At 35.2% G+C, this 15,283-nt stretch overlaps 1 protein-coding gene across 1 annotated transcript in view; it reads left to right on the top strand.

Moving 5' to 3' along the window:
- The first annotated feature begins 201 nt into the window (after positions 1-201).
- LOC128572601 (ankyrin repeat domain-containing protein 26-like) overlaps positions 202-15,283 on the top strand; it is a 60,341-nt gene continuing 45,259 nt past the window's right edge. The window contains 3 exon segments of the mRNA XM_053572583.1: positions 202-332; positions 7,320-7,496; positions 8,573-8,606. Coding sequence (XP_053428558.1) covers positions 202-332; positions 7,320-7,496; positions 8,573-8,606 — 342 coding nt within the window.

Consider the following 15,283-nt stretch of genomic DNA (forward strand, 5'->3'; position numbering starts at 1 on the left):
TTATGTGATATTCATATGTGAAGGTAAAATTAAAGTTGGCACAAAATGTTTTCATGACCCAAATTATGACAAACTGGGTCAAATGATAAAATGAGTAAAAAAACACAAGTTATTTTTATTGAATAAAGTAATAACAATTATTATTAGTATTAAACATTAATTAAAGGTTGAAGAAGAAAGCAAGAAATAAAAAGTAATGAAATGGAAGTACCAGAAAACCTGTGTGATGCTGCTGCTGCCAACAGTGATGGTAGTGGATCAGTTCAACAAGGAGAGATTAGAAAAACTGATGATCTGTCGTTTGCCAAGAAGGAGGATGTTGAGTGGGACAGGTAAGCCTGTGGCACTATGCGTCTCTAACAGTACATAATTATTATGGTTCAAGAAAAACTAATTCTAATTTGGGCTAATATTCATGAGTAACAAATTTTATACTTTTCTAGGGATATTCTGCCTTACCTGGAAATCAAAACAAAGGCAAATTAGCAAACAATGATACCATTTTTTCAATCATACTGATATTTGATTAAATAATAATAACCACTGTTGGGAAGTATGAGGAAAATAACATTCTCATATACTGTTTTTAATCTTTTTCATGGCTAGTAAAAATTTAGTAGCATGTATCAAAATTTCATATATATCACATACTTTAACCCAGTAGCTTCATTGCTGGGATGAGATATTACAAGAAAGCATGGTTTGTGAAAACGCACATATTAAGGTTATTTTCTATATACTATTACATATAACATACAATAAACCTATATATGTATATATATGATCTGTATAACATATATTAAGGATATATGTGTGTATGATAAGAATATTTATCATAACATTGTCATATCAAAAAGTTGGAGATTGTCTAAATGCCCATCCATAAAGAAATAGTTAAATTGTCCTACCCATAAAATAATATGGTATGCAACCATTTTAAAAAAGAGTTTAGATTAATAGTATACAGAGTATTTCACAATTAAAGTATATTTAAAGCATTTAATTTGATGACAGATCTTAAAATTTTATTAGAATTCTTAGAATATCTGCTGAGTTAGAAAAGGAAGCCATATACTACCTTGGCACTGTACCTTGTTATTAACAAAGTAGCCAGTAATTAAATTTTTAATTTTGTTTATTGTTCTCAATGCATGAATGCTCAGATATTAGACAATCAAATTAATCTGAATATTATCAAAGAATTGCACATAGGGATCCATATTCCATATAAACATTCAATGTAACTTATTAATATAAATCAAAGGATCTTTGATCTGCTAAACCAGGAGTTGGTAAACTTTTTCTGTAAAGAGTTAGGTACTAGGGCGGCGCCTGTGGCTCAAAGGAGTAGGGCACCGGCCCCATATGCCAGAGATGGCAGGTTCAAACCCAGCCTTGGCCAAAAGCTGCAAAAATTAAAAAAAAAAAAAAAAAAGAGTTAGGCACTAAATATTTTAGGCTTTGTGACCCCTAAGGTGTCTATTGTAGTAGATCTGTAATAGACAGTGAGTGGGGTGGCTGTGTTCCAATAGAACTTTGCTTATAAAAACAGGAGTGGGCTGGGTTTGGCCCACTGCACTAATTTGCTGACCCCCTGTACCAAGGTGTTGTTAATGCAGTGAATCAACTTTTCAAAGGTACCCTGCACAGGTACCATTGTCTTTCTTTTGAAAAGATAATATATTTCCAGTATGCACTATAGCCTGTGTTCCATTAGTGGCTTCATATTATATAATTTACAAAAATTTAGTTTACAAAATCAGATTTCTTTTTGCATTTCTCTTCTTCTTGTTATAGAATTCAATATTTTAATATGACTAATTACTTTGTATATTCAGTGAGTATAAAATATCCTGCGCTGGGATGGTTTTTATCAAGCAAGAAATACTGCCCTTGAAAATTTAGTCTTTCCATGGTCCTTATTTGTACACATGAGCAAAACGACATTAGCTTAAATAGTATAGAAATGTTCAAGTGGTCTTTTAGTTTCATAATTTTGGGAATTATTTATTTAATACTTTTCTCTGGCATTAAAAAAATGCCATATGCATATTATTTTAAAAAGCTTTAAAGTGTTAAAATATACCATATAATTATTATCAGAGACTTGAAAAATATAATTAAACACGAAAGTTAGATCAACCATGATCATGTCAGGTAGGTATGATGTCCCTGAAAGAGTTGTTTATACTCACAGCCTCACATTTCTTTTCCATTCAATCTTGAACTCACTGCAGTAATTTTCACTCTCGTCACCCCTCCAAAATTGTTTCACCCAAGGTTACCACTGATTTTCACTTTAATAAATCTAGACATGGTTTCTTAAACCTCATTTGATTGACCTATCAGCAATATTTGACCCAGTGGAAAATTCTTCTATAACACTTTCTTCATTCACTTGGCTTTCAGAATGTCACTCACTCACTCACCTGAGTTTTCCGCCTGCCTTTCTAGTCCTTCCATCCTAGTCTGGTTTGTGCTTCTCCCTCTTCAACCCCCTCACCTTGTACACATGTAAGTGTCAATAAATATTTATTAATGAGTGAATATAGTTTACTTTGAGTGCATTGCTTTTTTATTATTTTATTAAATTATAGCTGTGTACATTAATGAATTTATGGGGTACAATGTGCTGGTTTTATATATAATTTGAAATGCTTTCATCAAACTGGTTAGCATAGCCTCCACTGCGCTTTCTTAACTATTGTTAAGACATTTATACTCTACGCTTAGTAGATTTGACATGTACCCTTGTACAGTGCACCACCAATTCTCTTCTCTCCCCTTCCCTCCCCTTCCCTTTTCCCCTTCATCATGGGCTATAGTTGGGTTATAGCTTTAATATGGAAGTGTGGGTGCTTATATATTGCTTTCATTATAGAGCTGAGTACATTGGATACTTTTTCTTCCATTCTTGAGATACTTTGCTGAGAAGAATATGTTCCAGTTCCATCCATGTAAATATAAAAGAGGAAATTCTCCATCTTTTTTAAGGCTGCATAATATTCCATGATGTACATATACCACAATTTATTAATTGATTTATGGGTCGATGGGCACTTGAGCTTCTTCCATGACTTAGCAATTATGAATTGAGCTGCAATAAGCATTCTGGTGCAAATATCTTTGTTATAATGTGATTTTTGGTCTTCTGGATATATACCTAGTAGAGGAATTACAGGATCAAACGGCAGGTCTATTTTTACATCCCTAAGTGATCTCCAAATTTCTTTCCAAAAGGGATGTATTACTTTGAATTCCCACCAGCAGTGTAGAAGTGTTCTTTTTCTCCATATCCACACCAACGTCTATAGTTTTGGGATTTTGTGAGGTGGGCTAATCTTACTGGAGTTAGATGATATCTCAACGTGGTTTTGATTTGCATTTCTCTCATGATTAAGAATGATGAGCGTTTTTTCGTGTTTCTGTAGGTCATGTACCTGTCTTCTTCAGAGAAGTTTTTATTCAAATCTCTTGCCCATAATGAGATGGGATCATTTGTTTTTTCCTTGCTTATACTTTTGAGTTCTCTGTGGATTCTGGTTATCAAACCTTTGTCAGAGACACAACCTGCAAATATCTTCTCCCATTCTGAGGGCTGTCTGCTTCCTTTACATACTGTGTTCTTTGCTGTGCAGAAGCTTTTAGTTTGATCAAGTCCCAGTAATGTATTTTTGGTGTTGCCTGAATTGCCTGGGGGGTCCTCCTCATAAAATATTCTCCTAGGCTGATTTCTTCAGGTGTTTTCCCTGCACTCTCTTTTAGTATTTTTATAGTTTCATGTCTTAAGTTTAAATCTTTTATCCAGTGAAAATCTATCTTTGTTAATGGTGAAAGATGTTGGTCCAGTTTAAGTCTTCTACAGGTCGCCAGCCAGTTCACCCAGCACCATTTGTTAAATAGGGAATCTTTTCCCCACTGAATGTTTTTGATAGGCTTATCAAAGATAAAATGATGATAAGTAGCTGGGTTCATCTCTTGGTTCTTTATTCTGTTCCAGACATCTACCTCTCTGTTTTTGTGTCAGTACCATGCTGTTTTGATCACTATTGATTTATAGTATAATCTGAGGTCTGGCAGCGTGATTCCTCCTGATTTGTTTTTATTTCTGAGTAATGTCTTGGCTAATTGAGGTTTTTTTCTGATTTCATATAAAATGAAGCATTATTTTTTTGAGGTCTTTAAAGTATGACAGTGGTGCTTTAATAGGGATTGCATTAAAATTGTATATTGCTTTGGGTAGTGTGGGCATTTTAACAATGTTTAACATTAAAAAATGTTGATTCTTCCCAGCCATGAGCATGGTATGTTTTTCCATTTGTTGACATCTTCAGCTATTTCTTTTCTCAGTTTCATAGGTCTCTTTATAGAGATCTTTCATGTCCTTTGTTAGGTAAATTCCCAAATATTTCATCTTCTTTGGCACTAGTGTAAAAGGAATAGAGTCCTTGATTCTCTTGACCATTGTTGGTATATATAAAGACTACAGATTTGTGAGTACTGATTTTGTAACCTGAGACGCTGCTGTATTCCTTGATCACTTCTAAGAGTTTTGTAGTTGAGTCCCTGGGGTTTTCCAGATATATAATCATATCATCTGTGAAGATTGAAAGTTTGATCTCTTCTGATCCTGTTTCGATATGCTTGATCACCTTTTCTTGCCTAATTGTGATGTATAAGACTTCCATTGCAATGTTGAAAAGCAGTGGAGACAATGGGCAACCTTGCCTCATTCCTGATCTGAATGAAAATGTTTTCAATTTTATTCCATTCAATATGATATTGGCTGTGGGTTTGCTGTAAATGGCCTCTATCAGTTTAAGAAATGTCTCTTCTATATCTATTTTTTAAGTGTTCTAATCATAAGAGGATGCTGGATATTTTTTAAAGTGTTTTCTGCATCGATCGAGAGAATCATATGGTCTTTGTTTTTTATTTTATGTGATGTATTATATTTATAGATTTACGTATGTTGAACCATCCTTGAGATCCTGACATAAAACCAATTTGGTCATGGTGTATAATTTGTTTGATGCGTTGCTGGATTCTGTTTGCTAGGATCTTGTTGAATATTTTTGCATCTCTATTCATTAAAGATATTGGTCTATAATTTTCTTTTCTTGTTGGGTCTTTTCCTAGTTTGGGGAATGCATTACTTTAAACATGATACTAATTCAATTCTCACCAAAAAAAGTTTCACCTGGGTTCACTCTGACAATTTTACCAGGCTGTATACATCCGTTGAATTCTGTTTGCTCTATTGTAATTAGCTATATTTTCTTTGTAAATGGTTTTCCATTTAGGGAGAAAAGCCTAATTTTGTGGTTGCTCACTATTTATTCATTTACTGGTAATTATGACAGTTTTAGTTATGTAAGATGGATAAAAGGAATTGTAAATTTCATTTGTATTTAATTAAAAATTGCAATATAAAGATGGTAAATTTCATGGGTTTTTAAAAATCTTTTCAAGTAGTACTGAGTACATTGGATACTTTTTTTCCATTCCTGAGATACTTTACTAAGAAGAATATTTTCCAGCTCTATCCATGTAAACATAAAAGAGGTAAAATCTCCATCTTATAAAACCAATTTATAATCACTCACACTTTCATATGAGAGATAAATCACAACTATAGCCCAGGATGAAGGTGGGAACAGGAGGAGGATGGGAAGGTTGGGGGGTGGTTCAATAGAGGGAGGGTTAATGGTGGGACCACACCTATGGAGCATATTGCAAGGGTGCAAGTCAAATCTATCAAGTATTGAACACAAATATCTTAACACTGTGTTTAAGTAAATAAGGTGAAAGCTATGTTATATAGTAGGATGTAAGCACTCCAAATTGTACAAATAATCAATACATTGAATCCCACAAAGGCATAAATGTATTCATGATCTATGCTTATATGACTTAATAAAAAGAATCTTTTCAAAAGGACTATAAGCCTTCAATATCTCTAGTAAGAGAGCTATGCTGGTCAGGCACAGTCTCTTATGATAGATCAGCTGCTGATATTATATAGGGTTCTGGGAAGAGTAGAGTTTGGGGATTAGCAGATTTTTAGAGGTGCAGGTGGGTTGATATCATTTGCAGCAGCATGCTAATTTGAGACTCCTAGGCATGCTTAGTGGAGTGAGTTTGTTTCTGGCAGTCTTTGAGAAGAAATGAAACCAGTGGTCACTGATGGATTGACTAATTTAAAATTGGTTTTGGGTGCCTCCTTGTTATTGTGGCTAGGGTCATTCCTTTCTGAAGTTTGAAGGGGAACTTTAACCACATGTTTTCTGCTTAAAATTGACTTCCATCATCTAGGTTTAAAAAGAAAAATATTTGTAGAATTGTAGACTGGAAGTTTGAGTCAAGAGGAGTTGTTTAATAATTGTTCCAAAGAAGATCTCCCCCTTTTTGTTAGATACTTAGTCTGAATTAGAAAAGTCATGTATCAGGGTTTTGTTTTTTGCTTTTTGTTTGGTTCATATTGTTAGATTTTTTTTTTTGTCTTGGGTATTTTTAGGGGCTTACATTCAATCTTCTAACATAATGATCTCCAGTGGGAAATTTCAGTCTCTTTGTAAATTAATGTAGGGAGATCCTTATGACAGGGAGATTCTTATGTTTGTGTTTACACCACAAAAAAGTAATCACAAATTTCTACAGGCAAATTCAGCTTTTCATATTAAGATTATATACTAGACTAAAAGTGTACAAAATTTGCCACATTATTTTATCTTAAGGGAAATCATAACTAGTCAGAATATTGCTATTCTTTATATAGAATGGCATATAAGCATTTTAAAAGTAAGGTTTGTCTCACCCAAGCTAGTTTCCCGTTTTTTTGTTTTTTTTTTTTAACGTTACATGTGGCTCAAAACATTACTTAAATGAAATATCATATTTAAAAACAAAACCAAAGATACAGCACACTTTTAACAAACCTAATGATTATTCCCACGTCCAAGCATGTTGCTCGTAGGTGGTGGGCTCTAGCCTTTCAGTGTACCATCAAATTTAGTGCAGCAGTAACCTCTCATTATTTTCTGTTTTTCTTTTCAAGTCCCTAGAAAACACTTAGATGCCATGTGCTCACATTTTGTTCACATAAAGTTTGCGTGCAATTTTAAAATAGTAGAGCTTTATGGCTACCCTGTATATTTACCTGCTTTTGTTGACATAGGGAATATACATTTCTATGTATGTTGCTGGTACTTAACAGCTGTTTTTTGAATTGAGAGAAGAACAAGGTGAAATTTTATAATTTTAAAATTCTTTGTCAATAGAATTATTAGGAAAGAAAACACTGGCTTTTTTTAATATAGATCTTTTTGAAGTAGTGGTCCTGTCTTGCATAGGAAGGAAGTCAAGAAAAATGAAATTGATGAATGGACCTCAGAAGAATCTGTGATGACACCAATGTTTGATGATTTCTTAACTGGTGACCTGCTACAAGTGAATGATGACAGCATTTTAAGTTTAATAGATCAAGATGAAGGAAGGTAAAGTATTTTAAGCTTTTTATTTCCCAGTGAAGGAATGTTAGCAATGGCTTCCTTTATTCTGGGAATAGAATAGCATGGCCTGCCAAAGTTAGTGAATACTCAAGTATAACAATGCTGCTGAAGGACTGATTACAATGAGGGCCAGTGATTAACAAAAAGCAGTTTCAGTAAATAGTAAACATCTTCGACTGGGTCTGCTACTGGCCAGCTATATGGGTTTGGGAAAGTTACTTGGTCTTTTTGTGCCTACTTTCTTCCTTTATAAAAGATCTAATATGTCACCTACCTCACAGAATTGTTGTGAGGATTAAATTCAGTTTAATATGTGTACAGTGCTTAGAATAGTAACTGCATAGTACATCCTAAAACAGCAAACTAGTTTGTATGATCATTTAAAAAGGTTTTCCTTCATATAAGGACATAATATTTTCCCAATAGGTTTTTGTGTCAGTAAAAGCTTACTGGGAAGGGAAGGGAAGAAAGAGGAGGAGGAAGGAGGGAAGGGAACGGGAGGAAAGGGACAATTATTTACTGTTGAAAAGGACAATAAGAAAACTTATATTTCTCTAGTATCTAATTTTTTAATATCTAATGATTCAGTATCTAGTTTTTAATTATTTATTGTTGAAAAGGACAATAAGAAAGAAAACTTGTATTTCTCTAATATCTAATTTTTTAATATCTAATGATTTAATACCTAATTTTTTATTGTTTATTGTTGAAAAGGACAATATGAAAGAAAACTTGTATTTTTTAAATATCTAATAATGCAAGTAACTTGTTTTTCCTTTTGTTTTGACTGTTAGAAAGCTGGATCTAAATTTAGCTCTTTGTTATGACCTTTTTTTTTATTGTTTGTTAATGTTGCTCTTTGTGTCAATATTAATAGTTTAATATCTCTTGTAGAAAATTATTATATTTTACAGTACTTGTGAAACAAATTATCTATAAACTTTACAAATTATAGATGTAAATTATAACTGCAGTTTATTTTAATTTTAAAGCTATAATTGTGTATGCTTTTCATTTTGTACATTTATTATTTACCTGAAAGGAATTCTTTGTTTCTTTAGGCCTACAGAAGAAATGCCTAAGGAAAAGAACAAGGTATTGTAAAAAAACAAATCGTCAAAAATATTATTGTTAAAATATGTTATAAAAGGTAAAGTGATAAAAAAGAGAATCTTTTTTTGTGAAGACATTGACTTTGATAAGGTGATTAAGAAACAATAGCCATTGATATAGGTATCCTTTTAATAAAAATTAGTTCTTTTAAGAAGTACTTGTAAGGGTGAGAGCAAGATGGTGGCCAAGTAACAGCTTCCCTGCAACTGGGCACCGTGAGTCTGGGTAGATAAGATCTCTGGCTGGTGGGATCTGCCTATAATCATCCCTTTGAGGATACAAGGAGTCAGCGAGAGACTTCTGGACCCCAAGAGGAGGACAAAAATAGTGGAAAACTGGCAAGTGGTTGTGTATGTTCAATTGGTCTAATCCTGCTGGCAGCTGTAAGTACAACAGCAGTGAGACTGCAAACTGGAAAGGTCTTACCTGTGAACTGTTTTGGTGTTTTTGGACTTGGCACTCAGTTGAACTGCCTTGGGGAGAGCTTGAGCAGGAGTGCGGAGAACTTGTGGGTGTTGTCTAGGGCTCCAGACTGAGCCGCTGAGCCGGACAAAGCTAATAGTGTTCAGCTGTGGGCCGCAGGGAGCCATTGTGAGAGAACTGCCCCCACAAGCTCCGCCCTCAGGGTTGCAGAGCAAGGATCGGGCAGGAGCTAGTAACCTAGTGACTGAGCAGATTAAAGGCAGGGACTGAGCTGCCTTACAGCCTTAACCGTCAGGGGCAGAGTGAGACCGGTTTTGGCACACTGGGTAAGTGGATAGCCACTTCAGCAGTGATCCCAGCGACAAGCACTTTCCTGGAAAAGCTTCTGCTTAGCCAAGTTTAGAAGTTTTAAATACCTTTTAAGAGGGCTGAAGAGAGATTTAGGGTCTCCACCCTGTGGGGTTTGAGAAATCAGTGGAGGCCTCCAGTCATATCAGCATTGTTATTAACATCTCATACCCCAGAAGACCACCTGTTGCCCAGACAATATTCAACAAGATATATATACTGCTTTGTTTTTTTTTTTTTTTTTTTTTGTTGTTGTTGTTGTTATTTGTTTGTTTTTTGTTTATTTTGTCATTGTTGTTTTGTTTTTTAATTTCAACCTTTTTGGACAGTTTTTTTTATTTCTTTTTCTTTCTTTTCTATCTCCATTTTTCTACTTTAAATACAATTTCCCATTGCTGCCTTTTTCAAAAATTAGAACTTCATTTTGCTAGTGTTTCTACTCCTATTATTTGGTTTTTCACCCAGTTTTATCCCATAAATTTTTCTATTTGCTTGTTTTGGTTTGATGTATAGCATTTTTGTCTTTCCTCTACTTGGTGGAGGTGGGGTACAGTGTCTGATCATGTTAACAAAGAGCTGCTGACCTCAAGGGAACCACCCAAACGGGCACCCCCAGAGGTTGGGGTTTTCTGAGGTTGTAACAAAGTACCCTACTATACACCTATATTGCTCTGTCTCCCTCTTTCTGTGCCTGTCTTCTTTTTGTCAATATTCCCTTTTACCCACCACCTCTCCTTTTTCTATTTTCTTTTCTTTTCTCCTTTCTCTATTTTCTTTCTTTCTTTCTTTCTTTCTTTCTTTCTTTCTTTCTTTCTTTCTTTCTTTCTTTCTTTCTTTCTTTCTTTCATCCCTTCTTACTCTTCAACCTTCTCATCCTTCTGGTCCTGTACCAATAGGACTCATCGAAACCTTAGTCCACAGGCATGGGAACTTTAAGAGCAAGAGGAAGTGAAAGAAAAAATAGGGCAAGGAAACAGATAAAAGAAATCACTCATGAGGAAGGATCAGCAGAAAACTCCTGGCAACATGAAGAATCAGTCCAGAGCAACCCCTCCAAGGGACAACGAGGTAGCTACTGCAGAGGATTCCACCTATAAAGAAATGTTAGGAATGACAGAAAGGGAATTTAGAATACACACGATGAAAACAATGAAGAAAATGATGGAAACAATGAAGGAGACTTCTAATAAAGTGGAAAATAACCAAAAGGAAATCCAAACACAGAATCAAATAAGAGATGAACGATATGAAGAATATAGAAAGGATATAGCAAAGCTGAAGGAACTGAAGCAGTCAATTAGGGAACTTAAAGATGCAATGGAAAGTATCAGCAACAGGTTAGACCATGCAGAAGAAAGAATTTCGGAGGTAGAGGACAAAGTTCTTGAGATAACTCAGATAGTAAAAGAGGCAGAAAAAAAGAGAGTGAAAGCAGAACATTCACTGTCAGAATTATGGGACTTTATGAAGCGGTCCAAAATACGAGTTATAGGAATCCCAGAAGGGGAAGAAGAATGCCCCAGAGGAATGAAAGCCATACTAGAGAATATTATAAACGAAAATTTCCCAAATATCACCAAAGATTCTGAAACACTGCTTTCAGAGAGATATAGGACCCCAGGTCACCTCAACTCTAACTGAGACTCTCCAAGACACATTGTGATGAACCTGTCCAAAGTCAAGACCAAAGAAAAGATTCTGCAAGCTGCCAGCAGTAAGCGCCAGTTGACCTACAGGGACAAATCCATCAGAGTGACTGCACACTTCTCTAATGAAACTTTCCAAGCAAAAACAGTGGTCATTTACCTTTAATCTACTTAAACAGAACAATGTCCAGCCCAGAATTCTATACCCTGCTAAGCTAAGCTTTAAAATTGACGGAGAAATCAAAGCATTTACAGATATACAAACATTGAGGAAATTTGCCACAACAAGACCAACTCTCCAGGAAATACTTCAGCCTGTTCTACACACTGATCATCACAATGAATCAGCAGCAAAGTAAGAACTCAGAAATTAAAGGACAGAACCTAACGTCCACACTGATGCAAAAGATAAAACTAAGCAATGGATTCTCACAAAATAAGATGACTAGAACACTACCACACTTATCAATTATCTCAATAAATGTTAATGGCTTGAATTCCCCACTGAAGAGACATAGATTGGCTGATTAGATTAAAAACACAAGCCATCTATTTGCTGTCTGCAAGAAACACACCTGGCTTCAAAAGACAAATTAAAACTCTGAGTCAAGGGTTGGAAGAGAATTTTTCAGGCAAATGGAATTCAGAAGAAAAGAGGAGTTGCAATCTTATTTTCAGATACATGTGGATTTAAAGTAACTAAAGTCAAAAAAGACAAAGATGGTCACTTTATATTGGTCAAGGGAAAACTACAACAAGAAGACATTTCAATTCTAAATATTTATGCACCCAATTTAAATGCTCCCAGATTCTTGAAACAGACCTTACTCAGTCTGAGCAATATGATATCCGATTATACTATAATAACAGGGGACTTTAACACTCTTCTTACAGAGCTGGACAGATCCTCTAAATAGAAATTAAACAAAGATATAAGAGATTTAAATGAGACCCTAGAACAACTGTGTTTGATAGGTACATATAAAACACTCCATCCCAAAGATAAAGAATATACATTCTTCTCATCACCCCATGGAACAGTCTCCAAAATTGATCATATCCTGAGACACAAAACAAATATCAATAGAATAAAAGAACTGAAAATTTACCTTGTATCTTCTCAGACCATAAGGCACTAAAGGTGGAACTCAACTCTAACAAAAACATTTGACCCCACACAAAGGCGTGGAAATTAAACAACCTTCTGTTGAATGACAGATGGGTGTAGGAAGAAATAAAACAGGAAATCATTAACTTCCTTGAGCATAACAACAATGAAGACACAAGCTACCAAAACCTGTGGGATACTGCAAAAGCAGTTTTGAGAGGAAAATTTATTGCTTTAGATGCCTACATTCAAAAAACAGAAAGAGAGCGCATCAACAAAGTCACAAGCTATCTTATGGAATTGGAAAAAGAAGAACAATCTAAGCCTAAACCCTGTAGAAGAAAAAATATATCCAAAATCAAATCAGAGATCAATGAAATTGAAAACAAAAGAATCATTCAAAAAATTAATGAAACAAGGAGTTGTTTTTTTGAAAAAAATATATAAAATAGATAAACCATTGGCCAAACTAACTAGAAATAGAAAAGTAAAATCTCTAGTAACCTCAATCAGAAATGATAAAGGGGGAAATAACAACTGATCCCACAGAGATACAAGAGACCATCTCTGAATACTAGCAGAAATGCTATGCCCAGAAATTTGACAATGTGAAGGAAATGGATCAATATTTGGAATCACACTCTCTCTTTAGACTTAGCCAGGAAGTTATAGAGCTCCTGAACACACCAATTTCAAGCACTGAGATTAATGAAACAATAAAAAAGCTTCCAAGCAAAAAATGCCCTGGTCCAGATGTTTTCACACCAGAATTATATCAAACCGTCAAGGAAGAGCTTATTCCTGTACTGCAGAAAATTATTCCAAAAAATTGAGGAGGAAGGAATCTTCCCCAAAACATTGTTTGAAGCAAACATCACCCTGATACCAAAACCAGGAGATGACCCAACCAAAAAGGAGAATTTCAGACCAATCTCACTCATGAATATAGATGCAAAAATTCTCAACAAAATCCTAGCCAATAGATTACAGCTTATCATCAAAAAAGTCATTCATCATGATCAAGTAGGTTTCATCCCAGGGATGCAAGGCTGGTTTAACATATGCAAGTCCATAAATGTTATCCACCGTATTAACAGAGGCAAAAATAAAGATCATATGATGCTCTCAATAGATGCAGAAAAAGCATTTGATAAAATCCAGCATCCTTTTCTAATTAGAGCACTGACGAGTATAGGCATAGGTGGCACATTTCTAAAACCGATTGAAACTCTCTATGACAAACCCACAGCTAATATTTTACTGAATGGAGTAAAACTGAAATCTTTTCCTCTTAGAACTGGAACCAGACAAGGTTGTCCTCTGTCACCTTTACTATTCAACATAGTGCTGGAAGTTCTAGCCAATACAATTAGGCAAGACAAGGAAATAAAGGACTAATTAAGGACACAACTCCCTTCACCATTGTCTCAAAGAAAATGAAATACCTAGGAATATACCTAATGTAGGAGGTGAAGGACCTCTATAAAGAAAATTATGAAATTCTCAGAAAGGAAATAGCAGAGGATATTAACAAATGGAAGAACATATCATGCTCATAGCTGGGAAGAATCAACATTGTTAAAATGTCTATACTTCCCAAAGCAATCTACCTATTCAATGTCATTCCTATTAAAATACCAACATCGTACTTTCAAGATTTAGAAAAAATGATTCTGCATTTTGTATGGAACCAGAAAAAACCCTGTATAGCTAAGGCAGTTCTTAGTAAAAAAATAAAGCTGGGGGCATCACCATACCAGATTTTAGGCTGTACTACATAGCTATAGTGATCAAGGCAGCATGGTACTGGCACAAAAATAGAGACATAGTCACTTGGAATTGAATAGAAAACCAGGAAATGAAGCTAACATCTTACAACCACCTAATCTTTGATAAACCAAACAAGAACTTAACTTGGGGTAAAGACTCCCTATTCAATAAATGGTGTTGGGAGAACTGGATATCCACATGCAAAAGACTGAAACTGGACCCACACCTTTCTCCACTCACAATAATTGATTCAAGATGGATAAAGGACTTAAATTTAAGGCATGAAACAATAAAAATCCTCCAAGAAAGCATAGGAAAAACACTGGAAGATATTGGCCTGGGGAAAGACTTCATGAAGAAGACTGCCATGGCAATTGCAACAACAACAAAAATAAACAAATGGGACTTCATTAAACTGAAAAGCTTCTGTACAGCTAAGGAGACAACAACCAAAGCAAAGAGACAACTTACACAATGGGAAAGGATATTTGCATATTTTCCATTAGACAAAAGCTTGATAACTAGGGTCTATAGAGAACTCTAATTAATTCACATGAAAAAAGTCAACAATCCCATATATCAATGGGCAAGAGACATGAATAGAACCTTCTCTAAAGATGACAGATGAATGGCTAACAAACATATGGAAAAATGTTCATCATCCCTACCTATTAGAGAAATGCAAATTAAAAACCACCCTGAGATACCAACTAACCCCAGTGAGAATGGCCCACATCACAAAATCTCAAAACTGCAGATGCTGGCATGGATGTGGAGAGAAGGGAACACTTTTACACTGCTGATGGGACTGCAAGCTAGTACAACCCTTTTGGAAAAAAGTATGGTGAAACCTCAAAGCACTCAAGCTAGACCTCCCATTTGATCCTGCAATCCCATTATTGGGCATCTACCCAGAAGGAAAAAAATCCTTTTATCATAAAGACACTTGTACTAGACTGTTTATTGCAGCTCAATTTACAGTCGTCAAAATGTGGAAACAGCCTAAATGCTCACCAACCCATGAATGGATTAACAAGCTTTGGTATATGCACACCATGGAATACTATTCAGCCATTAAAAAAATGGAGAATTTACATCCTTCATATTAACCTGGATGGAAGTGGAAGACATTATTCTTAGTAAAGCATCACAAGAATAGAGAAGCATGAATCCTATGTACTCAATTTTGATATGAGGACAATTAATGACAACTAAGGTCACAGTGTGGGTAGGGGAAGGGGAGAGCAGAGAAAGGAGGGAGGGTGGTGAAGAAATGGAAGAGCAAAGAGAGGGAAAGAGGGAGTGGGTGGGACCTTGGTGTGTGCCACACCTTTTGGGGACAAGACAGGATTGCAAGAGGGACT

The sequence above is a fragment of the Nycticebus coucang genome, chromosome 20, assembly GCF_027406575.1.
Source record: "Nycticebus coucang isolate mNycCou1 chromosome 20, mNycCou1.pri, whole genome shotgun sequence".
NCBI classification, from domain to species: domain Eukaryota; kingdom Metazoa; phylum Chordata; class Mammalia; order Primates; family Lorisidae; genus Nycticebus; species Nycticebus coucang.